Raw genomic sequence first — 19,456 nt, forward strand, 5'->3', positions numbered from 1 at the left:
CTGCCTTGGATTCACTATAGAGCTGAAATTAGTCCTTACCTGCAGAAATCCTTGGGCTTTAGCTCCCAAGAGTGAGCCATTGTAGCCTACTCATTCTGTACTTTGTTTTCCCTGTTCCACGTCCCTTAGTGCCGGTCTCTTAGTGCTGGTACTTTTATAATTGTGAACCTAGGTCCCCATCGTTCTCAGCCTCGGCTGGACTTGGGGCCAGGCTGCCTCATCCCATTTGTAGAACCACATTACATGATGTAAATGTGACTACTTTCTTCCTTCCAAAGCATCGATCTCTTAAGACTTAGAGAAATAAAAATAAAAAGGTCAGAGCAACCTGCTGCTTCTTGCTTAAGTTGGCCACCCAGCCAAAATGAAAAACACTTCAGAAAAAACAGTCAGTGACAAGGGCTGTCTGGTGGAGGCTGATAAGAACTGGAATGCTGATGTCTCAAGGATAGCCAGAAACTGGCCAATCAGATCTGCTCATATTGTGCCTCATTTACATACCTCATTTACATATCCCGGCGAGGAACGGGCCAATCAAACGAAGACATACTCATACCCATAGTTTATTTGCATAATGATATCATTCTTTTTTAATCTCCTGCCCTTTTGTAACCGTTTTGCAGTTCTCAATGAGGTCCACGTATGCAAATTAAGTGAAAGTTGGTCCTATGGGTTGTGCCTATAAAAGTCCCTGCAGCTCCAGGAGGGGAGCCCTTCCTGCCCTCACAGTGTTGAGTGTATTGGACAGCTCATATTGCGCTTTGGAATAAACCCTTGCTTTTTCGTCCAAGTCTCGGATTCCGGTGGTCTCTCTCGGGGTCAAGGGTCTGGGCACAACAAGACAACCTCACACTTTGTTCTTGCCTTTCCTGGGGGTTGCTGAGGGGGCATCCTTTGCATTTGCCCAATACCTATTACATACATACATACATACATACATACATACATACATACCTATACATGTATACTTGCATATGTATACACACATATAGTTGTTGTTTTTTGGGTTTTTTTTTGTTTTTTCTTTTTTCTTTTTTTTGGTTTTTCGAGACAGGGTTTCTCTGTAGCTTTTTTTTTTTTTTTTTTTTTTTGGTTTTTCGAGACAGGGTTTCCCTGTAGTTTCTAGAGCCTGTCCTGGAACTAGCTCTTGTAGACCAGGCTGGCCTCGAACTCAGAGATCCGCCTGCCTCTGCTTCCCGAGTGCGGCGGTGGCGCACGCCTTTAATCTCTGTAGCTTTTTAAAAGCCTGTCCTGGAACTAGCTCTTGTAGACCAGGCTGGCCTCGAACTCACAGAGATCCACCTGCCTCTGCCTCCCGAGTGCTGAGATTAAAGGCGTGCGCCACCACCGCCCGGCTGTTTTTTTTTTTTTTTTAAGAGGGTTTTTCTGTATAGTTTTGGTTGTCCTGGAATTCCCTTTGTAGACCAGGCTGGCCTCAAACTCAGAGATCCGCCTGCCACTGCCTCCTAAGTGGTGGGATTAAAGGCATTTGCCAATACACCCAGCTAAAAATATTTTCTTTTTTTTAAAAAATATTTATTTTTATTATGTTTATGGGTGATTTGCGTGTACGATTTCTGGTACCTGCAGAAGGCATCGGATCCCTTGGAACTGGAGTTACAGGTGGTGGTTTCTGGGAAATGAACCTTGGATCCTCTGCAGGAATAGCAGAGCCATCTCTCCAACTGCTGTCCGGAATTTTTCTCATTAATTACATGGTCCTGCCACCTCCCACTTTTAAAGGTATGTACCACCACACCCAGTTGGTCCTGCATTTTTGAGTGCATATAAAGATGTCTCAGCCTAAGAATAACGCCCAGAATCCACCCAAGTCCATTCAGAGAAATCGGTTGGGATTGTTGCCACTGCCGCCTTGGCAGCCTGGCTCTCGCTTTGCCCCGAGTGACCGCCAGTGGCCGACTGGCACATTCCCTAGGAAAGCATTCTGAGCTTGCTGCCTCAAACCAGCCGAACTGGGTGAGGTATGAAAACAGGGCGTGGTAGCTTCTGTGTGATCAATAGGCCAAAGATTCTTATTGGAAACCATATGCAGCTTTGTGGATACAGAATGTACATATTGACTGTACCATATATCCAAGCTCATAATCACTTTGATAAAGGAAACCATGACGTCATCTGAAGTGGGTGTGGGGTGGGGGTGTGGTGAGTTAGTGACTTAGCTTATCACTCAGGAAGCTCTGCCAGTAGGTCGAGAACCCAGACGACCTGTTGAGGGGTCACAAAAACCTTTACATTTTAGACACTCCCCTGTTGACGTGGGGGTCTGGTAAGCACAGCTGCCACTTCATTCCTTAAGCTGTTTCATAATTTGAGGTGCCCCCAACCCCCACACAGTGTTTCTCTGTGTAGTTCTGGCTGTCCTTGAACTCAGAGATCCGCCTGCCTCTGTCTCCCTAGTGCGGAATTAAAGGCGTGCACTACCACCCATCTATAACTTGAGTTTTTTTTTTTTTTTTTTTTTTTTTTTTTTTTGGTTTTTCGAGACAGGGTTTCCCTGTAGTTTCTAGAGCCTGTCCTGGAACTAGCTCTTGTAGACCAGGCTGGCCTCGAACTCAGAGATCCGCCTGCCTCTGCCTCCCGAGTGCTGGGATTAAAGGCGTGCGCCACCACCACCCGGCCTATAACTTGAGTTTTTGACTACAAGATTTTAGGGACAAATTCTTTAGTCTTGTCCAAATTTTTTTTCCATTTTTATCATGGAGAAGCTGTTGAGTAAGAGAGAGAGAGAGAAAGAGAGAGAGAGAGAGAGAAAGAGAGAGGGAGGGAGGGAGGGAGGGAGAGGGAGAGGGAGAGAGGGTAGGGGCAGAGGAGAAGAGAGAAGAAATATAGGTAGGCATTCCTAGCTAGGTAAGGAGGTAACCGGTAACCTAGCCTGGGTGGCCAGGAGGGCCAGGAGCTCCAGGTCCTCCTCTTCTACGTGAGTTCAAGGCCAGTCCACCTCTTCTCCTTTCCTGCCTTGGAATACGTAATTCTGTTGTCTCTGACTGCTTATGTTTCTGATATAATCTGTTGAAGGGAGGATTTCTCCTATTGTAACCTGACTCATGAATGAGCTCACAGCTGTCTAGTGGGTCAATTTAACTCATCACCAAACTGCCTTTTGAATCATAGCCTCAGGAGCACAAGCTTTACCTGCATTTATTATCCAATTCACAGGAATACCAGAGAGTCTCAATACTATGTTTTTGTTCTCAGAGTTTTTCTTTTGGTTTTTTTGAGACAGAGTTTCTCAGTAGCAGCCTTAGTGGCTGTCCTGGAACTCACTCTGTAGACCAGGTTGGCCTCAAACTCAAGATGCCACCCGCCTCTGCCTCCTTAGTGTTAGGATTAACGGTGTGCACCACCACTGCCCAGCTCCTTGGAGTTTCTCTTACCAGTCAGTTCTTCACCAAGTAGTCTGATATTGTCAAGATTTCAAAGCACATTCATTACCTTATGGTATTGGTATGCCAGCACCTTTCTGTGGAGCCTTTGGGCTGCATGCGTCCCCCAGCTGCTGTGGGTTTAATTCACTTTTGAAGAGTCCAAGAATAAGAATATAGAAATGTAGATTCCAGAAATAGGAACGTAGAAATAAAGAAGTACAAAGTCGTAAGCCTAGTCGGCAGCTTTCTCAGCAGCTTAAGGATTAAGTTTTAACAGTGGGTTGTTACTCTGGCTGCTCTGTTTACAATACCAAAGCATCCCTCTGCAAACTGAGAGTTAGCTCTAAGATAACACCCCGGCTACCCGTGATCAACAAAGGATATGAGCTGAGTTGAGCTTTAGCGGGTGGGATGTACGTGACTTTTTGGTTTTGCATTGTCCCATACCCTTCCCTGCCACGTGAAACTAGCAGTATCGGGAAGAGCAGAGCTTTGGTAAACACATCAGGGAGAGCCAGGGAAGAACAATGGCTTAAATACAGACACTAGTGTAAGTATAAAACTCTGCTAATGGAAATTGCACAGAAGGGCAATTTGTTATCTGAATTTTACCTCAAAATTGTAAAAACTCCTTTGTTACTGCCTAACGCTTGTTGCTTCCTGCTAGTAAAAGTGGGAGCTCAAAGCCGGCCTTTGCCACAGCCTCACAAGTTCATCTCTGGCTGTGGTCTCAGCTGATAAGTTTTTTGTGCCCCATGGAGATTTAATTTTTCCTGGAATAAAGTTTGCTTCTGGTTTACTAGACTTCGGGGGTCTGTCCCCATCTTTGTGCAACCCCCGTGGGCCCAACAGTTTTCACTTTGAATGGAGCATGCAGTTCCTGTGATTCTCTTCCCTCTAGATCATTAGCTGTGCGTGGGATACTTAGCCTACCTTCTGGATACACAAACTGCTTAGGACTTCTGTGCCTCTGAACAGATGGATGCATTAGTGAATGCACACATTGCTCTGTATTTGCTTGGCTGCTTGTTCATTTGTGTTCTTCTCCACTGGATTAATCCACAGTGGCAACAGTCAGGTCTCAATTGTAATGTAACTCAGTGTGCAGAGAAACACAGGTGAACTAAGTCAGCTTCATAGACAAACAGGGTTTGCCATAAACTATACTGTGATTGTTTGAGTTGAAATAGCAAATTTCAGAAGTTTATTTCAATACAACAAAGAGCATGTGAGGATCTTAATTTTAAAAGCACATTTGTGTTCTGATTCTAAAATGTGTGTGTTTGTATGTGCCTGTGCATGGGCATGTGTGTGTGTGCCCACCCACTTGGGGTGAGTGTGTAGAGATCGGAGAGCTTTGTGGGGTTGGCCTGTGCTTCTGTGCTCTTCTTGTTCAAGTTTCTTTGTGTCACGTCTTTGCTGTAGGTGTCAGGATTGGTTCTTGTTGGACTCAACTTTCTAAAGTTCATATGTTTTGGTTGTCATCTTTTTAGGCTTGAATGTTTTTTTAAGGTTCCTTATTGAGGTTCTCTTCCCCCCCCCCAAGACTAGACAGAGTCTCACTATGTAGCTCTAGCTGGCCTGGAGCTCACTGAGAATGTGTAGAGATCCGCCTTCCTCTACCTCCTGAGTGCTAGGGTCAAGGGCTGTGGCATCACTATGCCTGCTCTGTTGAGGGTCTTGGGTGGTGCAGCTGGTGGTTGCTGGTGTGCTGTCTGAGATCTGACATGTGACTTAAGGCTGGAAGAACTTTTGAGTGTCTGGAGAGTGTACAAGGGTCTAACAAACCATTTCAGTATTGGACAGAAGGAGTTAAATTTGTTTACACGTGGAAATATTCATTAAGAACAAGAAAAACAAAAGTGTGACAGCACAGGAATAATTGGTACCCACCTCACTGAAAGAGACACAGCCCACATACAAGGGAGCCAATTACAAGAGCTGGGATGTGCCTGCTAGGTCGTTTGCATTGAGAGGAGCTGTGGTTAATCTGCTCCTGGCAAGTTTTAGCACTATTGGGTTCTTGTTTGTGTGGATAGCTCACTCTTGGTCAGAATTGGTGATCTAATTAATGGCATCTGTCTTCTCTTGCAGGAAGTTCTTATTCAGTGTTCTTGGGGCTTTAGCTTGTATCTGGCCTCTTCCATCTGACAGTGTTTAATGGTTGCCATGACGAGATGAACCCCCACTCTTTGTGTTGATCCAAGTTCTCATGGATACTCCTGTATTCATTCCCTCCTTGGTGCACATTCCCGGCCAGCTGTAGAGGTTGTAGGTAGTAAAGCAGAAAAGACAAGTCAGACAGATTCTCTTAGGAAGATCTCACCCCTCAAAGAGAAGAGGCACAGGGATGAGTCACTTGAAGGAAGGCTCCTGGAAAGAACCATGCCTTCCACGAACCTCCTACAAGGCTGGTTATCTGCTTACAACCTCAGGGCTGTGGGGAGGCAAGAATGCTGTAAGTCCAGAGCCATCCTTAGCCTCCTTAATAGCTGCTTATTACCTGCCTCTGTAGTGACCTGACATCTCTGACAATTAGGGAGTCCTTTGGGATGTACAGACAAACCCCAGGCTCCCACCAACCCAAGGCGAAAGATGTCAGCCCCTGAGGCTTAGAGCTGAGATGCCCCCCCCCCCCGTTCTCTCCGTCCACCTACCTGATGTTTCCACCAGTGTTTGTGAAAGTGACATCATTTAGTTTTTATTGTTGCTCTGTCATTATAAAATTTAATTTGGAGTCATTCATATTTGGCTCTGGAATAAACTATCTCTTAGGCCTGTGAAGTGAGAATTATGTTTTGTTGTTGTTTCTTCTTCTTCTTTTTTAATATTTGTTTATTTATTATGTATACAATATTCTGAAATTCCAGAAGAGGGCACCAGACCCCATTACAGATGGTTGTGAGCCACCATGTGGTTGCTGGGAATTGAACTCAGGGCCTTTGGAAGAGCAGGCAATGCTCTTAACCTCTGAGCCATCTCTCCAGCCCCGTGTTTTGTTGTTTTGTTGTTGTTGACAGTCGTTTGGATGTGCAAGAAGCTTGCCACTCTTTCTTTTAATATATTTATAATTTAAGCCGGCATGGTGCTGCACAACTTCAATCCCAGCCCTCAGGAGACAGGTGGATCTCCATGAGTTCCAGCCAGGCCTGCATCGTAAGGCCTTGTCTCTCAAAAACATTTAAAAAATTATTTCTGTCTTTGTGGGTTGTGTATATGTAACACAGTAATGGGTGAAGGGACAACTCAGGAGTCAGTTCTTTCCCTGCCAGTGATCAAATCGGGTCATCAGGTCATGATGCGTGTGCGTCTCCACCTGCTGAGCTATCTCACCAACCTCAACCGCTGATCGTTGATCTGAATTACTGCCCAAAGTACAGGGGCATGGGGAGGAGGCTGCCAAGCTTGGGCGGTGCCTGCGATACAGAGAAGGGGTGGACGCCATTGTTAAGCAACAGGGCATTGTAGGGAGAGAGGAGGACACACCAAACCAGCAGAACTCTTGTGAAACCCCGAGGAGAGTCAGGGACCAAGAGGGGAATGTCAGGATTTTGGGAGGGAAGTTGGAAAGAGGGCAGGCATGGATGGTTAGAAGGGTTAGAAGCCAGGTGGAGCAGCCATCAGCATGGTTACTTGACGTGGCATCACGTGGGACCTTACCGCCTTCCCAGCCATCGTTCCAGTAGTGACAGGATGCTGCCTCACCCAGGCTTGAAGTCAGGGTTGCTGCTTCTCTTGCCTTCATCCTTGCATCTGGTCACTGACTGTGTCTCTCAAGATTCTGGCTCCACGACCCTTGCCTAGCACCCAAGACCACTCCACATCACATGACAGTTCCTCAGAGATGTGAGACTTAGACAGAAAGTGGCTAAAACCTGATCCGTGTCTGCAGGAGGCTCAGAGCAGGGTCTCCTTAGGGAGAGGGCTCTGACTGGGTCACCCCCTGTCCTGTGGATGAGAGCAGAGTCTCCTTAGGGAGAGGGCTCTGACTGGGTCACCCCCTGTCCTGTGGATGAGAGCAGAGTCTCCTTAGGGAGAGGGCTCTGACCGGGTCACCCCCTGTCCTGTGGATGAGAGCAGAGTCTCCTTAGGGAGAGGGCTCTGACCGGGTCACCCCCTGTCCTGTGGATGAGAGCAGAGTCTCCTTAGGGAGAGGGCTCTGACTGGGTCACCCCCTGTCCTGTGGATGAGAGCAGAGTCTCCTTAGGGAGAGGGCTCTGACCGGGTCACCCCCTGTCCTGTGGATGAGAGCAGAGTCTCCTTAGGGAGAGGGCTCTGACCGGGTCACCCCCTGTCCTGTGGATGAGAGCAGAGTCTCCTTAGGGAGAGGGCTCTGACCAGGTCACCCCCTGTCTTGTGGATGAACTGTTTAGAAGGAAGCCCCACATTTCCTGTCATGGCCTTCAGGATTCTCCACCACCTGGCACAGTCCCTGCCTCAGGCCCTCATCCTTGTGTCAGCAATGACTGTGATGTCACTAAGGTAACTGCATCTGTCTCCCCAGCCGGCATCTGCCTAGATGCTGCTCAGCCTTCCTCCCCAGCAGCCACATCCTCCTTAGCACCACTTTGGGGACTATGACCCTCACCATGGTTTAGACATATTAACCGAAATAATTAATGTTTGTGCAAACTAAAACAGAACTAAAATAGCTAGAGGAAGTGTAAATAAAAACCAATTGTCATGCAGTGTCTGGAAAATGCTGCTAAGCTATTCAAAAAGACAAATGTTGTAAGGGTATCCCCCAAAACCCCTAACACCGATGTAACTGTGGGTTTTGTCTCTAAACATAACTGTATTCCTTCCTTCCTTCCTTCCTCCTTCCCTTCCTTCTTCCCTCCCTCCCTCCCTTCCTCCCTCCCTCCCTCCCTCCCTCCCTTCCTCCCTCCCTTCACAGGTTTTCTCTGTATCCCTGGCTGTCGTGGAACTTGCTCTGTAGACTAGTATGGCCTTGAACTCACAGAGACCCGTCTTCCTCTGCCTCCTGAGTGCTGGGATCAAAGGCATGCACCACTGCAGCTGTGAGACCCTGCCTTTCCCACACACCCCACCCAAAGGGAGAGCTGGAGAGATGGCTCAGAGATTAGGAGTACTGACTGCTCTCCCCAAGGTCCTGAGTTCAATTCCTAGCAGCCACATCTATAGTGGGAAGTAATGCTCCCTTCTGGCATGCAGGATGTGTGTGTGTGTGTGTGTGTGTGTGTGTGTGTGTGTGTGTATGTATATATGTGTATATATATATATATATATATATATAAAATACATAAATAAATCTTTAAAAAAATAGGGTTGGGGATGAAGATTAGGTTGCCAAGTGCTTGCCTCCTGTGGATTTGATCCCCAGCACTCTAGAGGGGTGGGGGCAGTAAATCTAAGGCCAGCCAGGGCTATGTGAGACCCTCTTTCTACCCACCAAGCCTAACCTCCTGCTTGTCATATCTGTTTAATCATGTGTGTGTAATGTGTTCAGGAATTGCTGTTCTCATCAGACTGCATCTGACAATGTGGAAAATAGAAGAAGGAAAAGAAAATCCAAGTTGTACGACAATCCTAAAATAATCTCTTGAGATTGTCACATTAAACACTTCCGACTCGAATCTCTTCTGTGATAGGTACTTTCACACTGTAGGATGTGCTGTGGTTAATGCTAGGAAAAGGCCTTTGCTCCCTGTTTGGGAGGAGTAAAACAGAGCACACTCGTTTTTCCTAACTCAGGTGTGGGGCATGGGGGATGAGGGAGATGGTGAGCCCAGAGATAATGAAGTCACACATGTTAGCAGAAGACATGAAGCTGTGTTTGGGATTAAGTTCCTGACAAATCCCCTCTACAGTCTAACTTTCTGATTTGAGCAGTATTTTTAACCTTCAAGCCTCAGCTTTCTCCTCTGTACAATGGGGGTCGTTCGGCATTGCTCTAATTAACTTGAGAGGGTTTGTAGGGCTTGAAAGGGTCAGTAGAGAGGTGGGAAGCGTCAGTGAAGATCATTTCCATGTGGGTGGGTTGGGTTTAAACCCCAGTGATTTTAAAGGCACTGTCCTCAGGGAGAGACTGGGGCAGGAGGTGTTGTTGGTCTTGTACCATTTCCCTGGGCACGCGTGTGGAAGTTAGAAGTTAATATTTGAGTGTCTTTCCTTGATTATTCTCTATCTTCATTTTTTTTTGAGATAAGGCCCTTCACTTGATTTGCTAGATTGGCTGGCCAATAAGTTCCAGGGACCTGACCATCCCACCCCCCACTGCATCTTCCCCCAATTGTATTTATTTCTCTCTCTCTCTGTGTGTGTGTGTGTGTGTGTGTGTAGGTGTGTGTAGGTGCACATAATGATGGTAAAGTCCAACCTTCAAGAGTTGGTTCTTTCGTGTGGGTTTTGGGGATTGAGCTCATATTGATATTATGAGGTTTGATGACAAGTGCCTCTCCCCACTGAGCCATCCTGCCCAATCTCTATTGCGCTTTTTAAGTGGATTCTGGAGGTCTCACCCACGGAGCCTCCTCCCAGCTTAGCTGCCTCCGAGTTGGCAGGTGTCCTCCACCTGGGGACCTTTGCACACTCGCGCAGACATGAAGCACCATGGGTAGTCCAACCTCTGGCCTGGTGTCTTACCTGTTCTTCTCCCCGCAGATCATCAATGCCGTGGTCCTGCTGATCCTGCTGAGCGCCCTGGCAGATCCTGATCAGTATCACTTTTCGAGCTCTGAACTCGGAGGGGAATTTGAGTTCATGGATGATGCCAGTAAGTACGTCAGATGACAGCCGGTGATATTTTGGGATTTCTTGGGACAAGGAGTCTGACTGTCTGTCTTTTCTGTTAAATTACAAATACTGATTCAAGGGCCTATTTGGGCTGCTATTTTAACTTTATTTTCTTTCCATCATTACAAATCGAATCAGCACATACTTTCGTGCTGCCGTGCTCTGGCTCTGTTCTTAATGACTATCAGACTATCTTTTCTGTTTTACTTTTTTTAAAAGGGGGGTGATGGGTTTATGTATGAGTCCTGTGTCTGTATGTACACCTGCATGCCTGATCTCATTATAAGTGGTTGTGAGCCACCATGTTGTTGAATTGAACTCAGGATCCTGGAGGAGCAGCCAGTGTTCTTCAATGCCGAGCCTTCTCACCAGCCCCACCATCTCTCCTGCCCCATCCTCTCCAGCCCCATCTCTCTCCCGCCCCATCATCTCCTGCCCCATCCTTTCTCCAGCCCCATCTCTCCAGCCCCATCCTCTCTCCAGCCCCATCTCTCCAGCCCCATCATGGTCTAGGGTTGAAAGCATTTGTTGCTTTTACAGAAGATCTGGATTTGGTTCTCAATGTACACATGGTAGCTTATAACTGGCTATGTAACTCCAGTTCCAGAGAATTTGATGCCCTCTTCTGGTGTCTGTGGGCCCTGCACACACGATACACATGTATATATGCAGGCAAAACACAGATAAACATAAAACAAAACTTTTAAGAAAGAATCTGCGTGTGCATGCATGTATGTATATGCACACATATATAAATTTACAAAAATATATGGGGAGTGGCATCTTATGTATCCAACAATTGTAAATGCAGAGTTTTCTCTGTCTCACCCTGTCCCACCGGACCGGTTTCTCTCATCCCACCGGTCCCTGCAGCTGCTTATAAGAGAACCACTGAAAGGATGTGAAAGACTGATTCTAGAGGGAGTTTGAAGCTGGGCACGGTGTGCAGGCCTGTAATCCTAGCCCTTGGGGAGGCCGAGGCAGGAGAGGTGTGACTAGGCCAACTGTGAATAAACAGTAAGACAGTGTTTCGACAGTACAAGTGAGCTGGGCTCCTGCCCACATATTCTGTAGTTCACGTGTGTGGAATATGATATCGGCAGGTCCAAAGAAATGGAAAGTGGATTAGTAGATGCTGAGGGGAAGGGACTGGGGAATGACTGCTAATGGTTATTGAAGATTGGTTTGGAAGGATGGAAGTATTCTGGCCCTCATGGAGATGGTCATGTAGCTGCATGAATATATTAAAGCTGTTTGCTTACACATGTTAATTTTCTAGCAATCCCCTCTTCTGTCTGGGTTGCCCACCATTTGTTCCCATCCATAATAGCTAATTATTGACTTCAAAGCAAAGATAACATCCTGCTAGTCTTCGTAGCTCATCATAAACCAGGTTAAACCCACTAGTACTCATTAAGTAAATGTTGAGTTTAAGCATAAAATAAAACTAGAAGTTAGCAAGTTACAAAATCCCTCCTTGGGGTGAATTTTACATTCGATGGGATGCTATCAACAATCGGCAAATCCAGAGTATTAAGACTCTTCTGTTTGGACGATGAAATTGGTATCCTCTGCATGTTCTTCCCTGGTCTTTCACCCTCGATGCAAGCAGCCCCTGGAGCAGAAAGTGAGCCTGGGCCTTTGGTCTTTCACCATGAGGTTTCAGGGGTTTGCATTTTGTCCTGAGGATCTTCACACTGAGAGCTCAAATGAAAACCGCTCCCTGCACCGTGTGATGATTTCTACGGTTGGCTTTTGTGTGCTGTGGGGCCAACAGTGTGGCCAGCCATTAGAGAGGACCTAGATGCAAAAAAAAAGACATGGGAACTTGAACCTAGGTAGCAAGCTCTTCTGCAAGCCTTCTGAGGAGTAAACAGTCCACAAGGTGGCAGGAACAATAGATGACTCGAACACAGGCGATTCGGGTAGCTTTTCTGTGCCTCTTCTGTCCTGAGTTCAGGAAACTTTTCTAATCGTGCCTCCCATACCTGTGTTGTCGCTGTTGTTGGGATCGTTTTCAAACTAGAACTGCATAACAAAAGCAGGAGTTTAATTTAGGAAGCAATTCGATAAGGATGTGCTCTGATGTTGGGGTAGGGAGGCTACTGTGCAGAGAGTAGTCCTGGCATTGGCCATAAACCCCCGCTGTGCTAGGGATGGAACCCAGGGCCTTCTGTACCCCAGGCGTTCCACTGCTGAGCTGGCCTGTGAGCCCTAGGAGGGACCGCACTTTACAGTGACTCTCCTGTCTCTGCTGTGCTATTTCTGAGGGTTGGCAGGTGTGCTGGATTACCCGCAGGTGGTAGACAGCCCGTTTTCATCTTACCTGCTCTGTGCTCCGATTTACAGTTGGGGTCCATGGAAGCGCCTTCGTGTGCTAGGGATGTAGCCGGTTTGTGCGGAGTAGCTGGTAGAAGTACTTACAGAAGTAGGATTTCCAAAACTCCCCATTTCACTTTGTGAGTGTCGGTGTGTACTTTGTTTCTTGGCTTTTATTTGTACCGTTTAAATTTCTTTAGGTTTTATGTTCTTTGGTAAAGATATAAATTACGAAGTTTGAAACTATGACTCTGCCAAAGTCAGTTCTGCAGTGTGCCCTCCCCATAGGACACTGTTCTTTCTGTTTGTTTTGTTTTTTCGAGACAGGGTTTCTCTGTAGCTTTGGAGCCTGTCCTAGAACTAGCTCTGTAGACCAAGGTGGCCTAGAACTCACAGAGATCCGCCTGCCTCTGCCTCTTCTGAGTGCTGGGATTAAAGGCGTGCGCCACCACGCCAGGCTGAACACACTGTTCTTATTAAGATTTCTATAGTGTGTATTTTCATTTTCTGAATAAAACTTTTCAGTTTATTTGCCTGTATGAATATTTATCATCTTAAAGATCTTTGAAATAGTCAAAGAATATTCTATAATGGGCTGGTTTTCATAAAATTATCTTCTTGGGGCTAGAGAGATGTTGTTAAGAGAGTTGTTAAGAGCACTGGTGGCTCTTCCAGAGGTCCTGGGCTTAGTTCCCAGCACCCACATGGCAGCTCACAACTGCCGGTAACTCTGCCTCCAGGGGATCTGACACCCTCGCAAAATACCAATGCACATAAATAAAAATAAATAAATATCTTATCATTGCTATTTTGGGATCTGGGGTTTCAAGACAGAGTTCTCTGTATAACAGCCCTGCCTGTTCTTGAACTCTCTTTGTAACACAGGCTGGCCTTGAACTCACACAGATCTGCCTGTCTTTGTCTCCCCAGTGCTGGGATTAAAGCATGCACCACTGTGCCCTACCCAAATTTTTTTTTATTAAATATACAGAAAGTTTCCTCTCTTTTCCCTTCCCACTCCCCCTCCTCCTTACAGTCCAGGGCATTTAGTTCATCACGGCAGGCATGCTCCAGGGGGCCTTTGTCCTATTTTTGCACTGGGGAGCTCAGCATATGTGGGGGCCTTCCCTCTTATTTAGCATTCCAGAAGCCCTGCCATGGACACCACAGAAATATGCTTGACTAATCCAGGCCCTTCTCAATCCAGTCAAGTTGACAATCAAGATTCGCCACTGTGGCAGAATTAGTCACGGGCCAGTCTTTGAGTGCACACGCTCTCAGAATGTCCTGCTACCCCAAGCCCTCCTTTTATAGTCTGCTCAGAAAGAACAGCATCTACCTCGGCTGGGAAGAACGAAGCAGTTGAAAACCGTCGAGTGCAGAGAGTTCGCTGCCCTCAGCAGTAGGACTTAGCAGCTTGGCTGCATCATACACTAAAGATATAAAGATACAGGCTTCCTGGATAAAGAAGCGTCCAGCTAGTACCTTCACCATCATTCCAGATCAGTGCTGTGCAGTAAGAATGTGAGAACCTGTCGTCTTCTGGTTACGAAAAGCAACCAAAGACCAAGATTAACTGTAATTATTGTAGTCAGTATAAATGCCTTTGGTGAGGAGTCTTTCTCTCTCTGAACTGAGTCTGGAAGTCGTCTGGAAGTCTGGAGTGTGTGTGTCTGTCCATCTCACAGAGCGTCTCACTGTAGTGCCCAGTGCCCTCAGGCTGCTGCTGGAGGGGCCTTCCTCACCTGCTGGTGATGGTAGCAAGCAGTGTAGTCTTACCTGGAGGGAAACCAGCAAGCACTGGAAACAGAATAAGATCAATAGTTCCCATCTGGGTCGGCACAGGGATGGGACCCTGTGGGGGCTCTACCGGCTGGAGTGCTTAAGGAAGCTTCCCAAAGAGGTGGTTTTCCCTGGGACCTAAGGCATTGGAAAGGGAATTCTGAGCATAGGAAAAATAAAACTGCAGGCGTAAGGCCCTGGTGGGTAACGATGTTTGAACACGGTTAGGCGATGTGGACAGTCCAGGTGATGAAGTCAGAGGAGAGGTGGAATCACCAGAATAAACTAGGACATTGGTGTAAAAGAAACTGAGACTTTTAATTGTAAGCGAGTGAGTAAGGTATGGAAAAGTTTTATGTGCCTGAGTGTATAAAATACAGATAGATACCTGTGTGATACAGAATGACCAAGTTAATGAGTGTTTCTGTAGCCAGTGGACTGGAAGGCCACTCTGGTATCTCTGTCCATGTGCAATGGTTTAGGGAGACCATATGGGTACTTGTTAGCTCTGGCAGTCAAGGCAGCATAAAGCTTTTACCTGTAGTTGGTTTATAAACAAAACAACTTTGAAGAGGAATTCAGTGTCTTCAGTAGCGGGTCTAATTGTGTCCAACCTCCCCCCCCCGCCCTTTGACCTTTGCCAGATATGTGCATCGCTATTGCCATCTCTCTGCTCATGATCCTGATATGTGCGATGGCCACGTACGGCGCATACAAGGTAGGTGGCCGCGGTTCAGGTCCTTCCCCGTTGTGGGGGTTCTCAGCCTTCCTAACGCTGCAGTGAGTGCCCGGCCCCTCTTCAGGTCCTTCCCCTGGTGCGGGAGTTCTCAGCCTTCCTAACGCTGAGTCCTTTAATACAGTCTCCCATGCTGTGGTGACCCCAATCATAACATTTTTGCTACAGTTTATAACTGTAATTTTGCTACTGTGATGAATTGTAATATAAATGTTTATATTTTCCTGTCTTAGGTGACCCCTATGAATGGTTCATTTCACCCCCAAAGGGGTCTTGACCCACAGGTTGAGACCTGCTGCGTTAGGGTGATCGCAGTATGTGGTTATTCATAGTTTTCTGTAAGAATCTTCAGAAATCTCTATTACTTCATGGTACTAGGAAAACTGGTAAACCAGTACCCTCACTGTTTTTGTCTGAGTGCCCCAGCGTGGCATGCCCTGGCTGTCATGACCCGGCTTGATGACCGCCAGTTCCAGGTCCCTCTGGATCGGTGAACTTAAAGTCTTGTTAGATTCACCGCATTAACATCTGTTTTCTCGTGTTTAGCAACACGCTGCCTGGATCATCCCGTTCTTCTGTTACCAGATCTTCGATTTTGCTCTGAATACCTTGGTTGCGATCACCGTGCTTGTCTATCCGAACTCCATTCAGGAGTACATCCGACAGTTGGTAGGTGACCCTTCCCGCTGCCTCTTGTCCTCCTGAGGGGCCTAGCCGAGTACAGGACAGAGCCTTCTCGGGACACACGTCATTATGGGGACATACATCATTATTAGGATATACATAATTATCGGGATATATGTCATTATTGGGACGTATGTCATTATTGGGACATACATCATTATCGGGATATACATCATTATTGGGACATTCATCGTCATTGGGACATATGTTATTATTGGGACATTCGTTATTATTGGGACATATGTCATTATCGGGACATACGTTATTACCGGGACATATGTCATATTGGAACATACACTATTATCGGGACATATGTCATTATTGGGACATACGTCATTATCAGGACATACGTTATTGTCGGGACAGACATCAATAAAGTAGATTTTAAACTTGCACGTGAGTGACTGGTCAGATTGCTGAATGTTTTCTGATGGGTGGGAGTTGTGATTAGTAGGGCACTGTTGGGATGCTGTAGCCGTCATAACCTCCCGGAACCTGCAGGAGATAAGATTGTGAGGGCGGCAGTGGCATCCATGTGTCTGCTGAGAATCTCTGATACAGTTTGCTCAGGTATTAGCAGTGAGTTTCTGATACAGTTTGCTCGGGTATTAGCAGTGAGTCTCTGATCCGGTTTGCTCGGGTATTAGCAGTGAGTCTCTGATACGGTTTGCTCGGGTATTAGCAGGGGTGGCATTCTGCCTCTGTTGGCATGGGGAGTAGTTGTCAGACTTACTTCCCAGACTGTTTCCCCAGATGCCTGTCATTTGAGGACTAGATTCCTGCTACGTCCTTTATGGACTTGTGAGTCAGTGTTGGTGGCTGGGTGCACAGGAGCTTCTTACAGCATCAGATGGAGTAATAATTCTGGGCCCTATGCTTTTTACCTGTGGGCTTTTTAATTGTGAAATGTGTTTGAACATGCAGTTTCTTTAAGCATTTTTTGGGGGTGGTGGTTACTGGGACAGAGTTCCTCTGTGAAATTGAAATATACCCTGGATTCTTTTTTTTAATGGGTACTGGGATTGAACCCGGGTCCTCTGGAAGAGCAGCCAGTGCCCTTAACCTCTGAGCCATCTCTCCAGCCCCTCACAACTGTTTTCAATGTCAAGATTTTTTTTTCCTTTTTTGAGACAGGGTTCCTCTGTGTAGCCATGGCTGTCCTGGAACTCATCAACTATATAGAGCAGGCTGGCCTTAAACTCAGAGATCTGCCTGCCTCTGCCTCCTGTGTGCTGGGATTAAAGGCTAAGATATTTATTCTTTTTTAAAAAAAACTTTCTTTAACTTTATTTCATGTGCATTGGTGTAACTATGTCAGATTCTCTGGAATTGGAGTTACAGACAGCTGCGAGCTGCCACGTGGGTGCTGGGAGTTGAACCTGGGTCCTCTGGAAGAGCAGTTAGAGCCATCTCACCAGCCCAAGATATTTATTCTTAAAGGTTCTCTCTCTATATAATTTTATTTATTTATTTTTTTTAGGTATGGTACTAAGGATTAAAGCCAGGGCCTCCCACATGCTAGATAAGCCCCTTACTATTGCATCCCCCCCACTTGAAATTTCCTTTTGAGATAGAGTCTTGCTGAGTTGCTCAGGTGCCTGCTTCCGGCTCCCTAGGATCACAGACTGCCATGTGCTCATGTCACGGAGCTTTTGTGGTCATCTCTGGACTCCAGTGAGGAGTAGCCTTCTTCTAGAACAAGAGGCGAAGCTGAGAGATGCTGTGGGACATTGGGAACTGGATGGTCAAGTGGAAAGGCCAGCAGACAGGGAGGGAGAGTTGAGAGAGCAGAGAAGTTTGCCATCTATGACGGTCATGCTCCGTCCCTTCCAGCACAGAAGGCCTCGAGGTTTTCTTCCTTAGGAGTGTCTGCACTGTCGTAATTTTTATGATGAATCGGGACCATGCTTTGATGTACTGCGGTGTCTAAGAAGTTCCATGTGCAGTTTTGAGAGTCGCCTCTTGTGACGTGGAACACTTCTGAGGAGCTGATTTGTGGTGGGCAGGTGGAGAACTGGCCTCTGCCTGGGGGTTGGTGTTAACTCTGGTAATCATCTGCCAGGCTCCCGGGACCAGAACCCGGTCCCAGCAAGCTCCCCACGCGTGGGCTGGACCGGGTGGTGATAAGAATGTGTCACGTTCCTGGGCTGCAGGTGCTGCCAGTCCTATAGAGCCCAACATGCAGGGCACAGAGGACATTTGGTGACATCTTGTTCTGTTGCTCTTCATTCTCTTTGGAGCCACCGTGTGATACAGCGACAATATTTCTGGAGCTGAGTGGAATGATAATACTGTGAAAAAAAAAAAGAAAAGAAAAAGTCAGGTGGTGGAGACACACCTTTAATCCCATTAAGGTGGATCGCTGTGAGTTTGAGACCAGCCTGGTCTTCAGAGCAAGTTCAAGGACAGTCAAGGCTACACAGAAAAACCCTGTCTCGTAAAACAGAGAGAGAGAGATTTCACTCTTATTTGTAATGACAAACAATTAATAAAGTGAAATATTTCAGAAAGCCAGGTGAGGTGCCAAGGGTTCAAGATCATCTTTATCTACGTAGTGATTTTGAGACCAGCTTGGGTTACCTGTGACTCCATCTCAACTTCCCATTACCCCTCCAAAAAAAGAAAAAAGTTCCATACTACTTAATGGTCATTCTGAGCTGGCCATGGTTGCCTATAATCCCAGCACCTAGAAGGCTAAGGGAAAAGGAGAAGTCCACAGTCAGCCTGGGCTACCTAGTGAGAACCTGTCTCCACAAAACCAAAACCCAGATCGCATACATTGTCACCAATAAAAGGGAATATTGACATTTCCCCTGACGGCTACTGCAGATAAATAGGAATACAGTGAGTTAGAAAGGCATTTATTTATCTGAGAATGCCGCAGAGTCCTGTAAAACACAGTTAATATACATGCATACGTCTTTTTATAGATGTGCGCTTTTGATTTTTTAACCTAGAAATTCATTATCATTGTTTACAAAACAAAGCACATAAGAGAATCTACTATTTAGAAAGATGTGCCGTTAGCAAAAATGCTTGTTTCACTAGGTTCTCCTTGTTCTGCACACACCCTTTAGAATATTGAACTTGAAGAGCATCAGGAAAACACTACCCAGTTGCACTAGGAGTGTACCAGGTACCACACACTGATGGTGGACTTCAGGGTGCACTGGGAGGACCCCTCCTCTGACCTTGGTTCTGTGTCCTGTGGGTCAGCTGGGGAGAGTCCCTGCAGGATGTACGCAGCAGCAGGGAGCCCCCTTCAGATAAACTGACTGCCTTGTGGCTTTACAAAAGCATCTTCCTTCCTTCCTTCCTTCCTTCCTTCCTTCCTTCCTTCCTTTCCTTTCCTTTCCTTTCCTTTCCTTTCCTTTCCTTTCCTTTTTTTCCCTTTCTTTCTTCCCGTTTTTTTTTTTTTTGTTGTTGTTGTTGTTGTTTTCTGATACAGGGTTTTTCTGTGTAGCCTTGCCTGTCCTGGAACTTAAGTAGACCAGGATGGACTCAAAACTCAAAGCGATTCTCCTGTCTCTGCCTCTCGTGTTGTGCAAAAGCCTCTTTTATTGTTACATAAAAGCCACCTTTAGAAAACTAATACTAATATCAAAACCTCTTATTTTAAGAGTTGTTTGAAGGAACCATTCCATTACCTAAGCAGTTCTTCGCCATAGGAGACCTCTTTGTTTGCCAGGTACCTTTGAAGAATAAGTTGTACAAAGGCTCGGAAATTCCTTCAGGAAGAGCAACTCAGTAACAGTCCTTGACTTAAGCAGAAGGTTTTAACCTAGGTGCTATC

At 46.3% G+C, this 19,456-nt stretch overlaps 1 protein-coding gene across 1 annotated transcript in view; it reads left to right on the plus strand.

Annotated features, from left to right (window-relative positions):
• Positions 1 to 19,456, plus strand: part of Laptm4b (lysosomal protein transmembrane 4 beta) — a 53,167-nt gene that overhangs the window by 22,211 nt on the left and 11,500 nt on the right. Inside the window, exons 2-4 of the mRNA XM_038342450.1 lie at positions 10,011 to 10,122; positions 14,888 to 14,961; positions 15,526 to 15,648. Of these exons, the coding sequence (XP_038198378.1) occupies positions 10,011 to 10,122; positions 14,888 to 14,961; positions 15,526 to 15,648 (309 nt within the window). The remainder of the gene's footprint in view (positions 1 to 10,010; positions 10,123 to 14,887; positions 14,962 to 15,525; positions 15,649 to 19,456) is intronic.

Source organism: Arvicola amphibius, chromosome 9, assembly GCF_903992535.2.
Source record: "Arvicola amphibius chromosome 9, mArvAmp1.2, whole genome shotgun sequence".
Classification (NCBI taxonomy): domain Eukaryota; kingdom Metazoa; phylum Chordata; class Mammalia; order Rodentia; family Cricetidae; genus Arvicola; species Arvicola amphibius.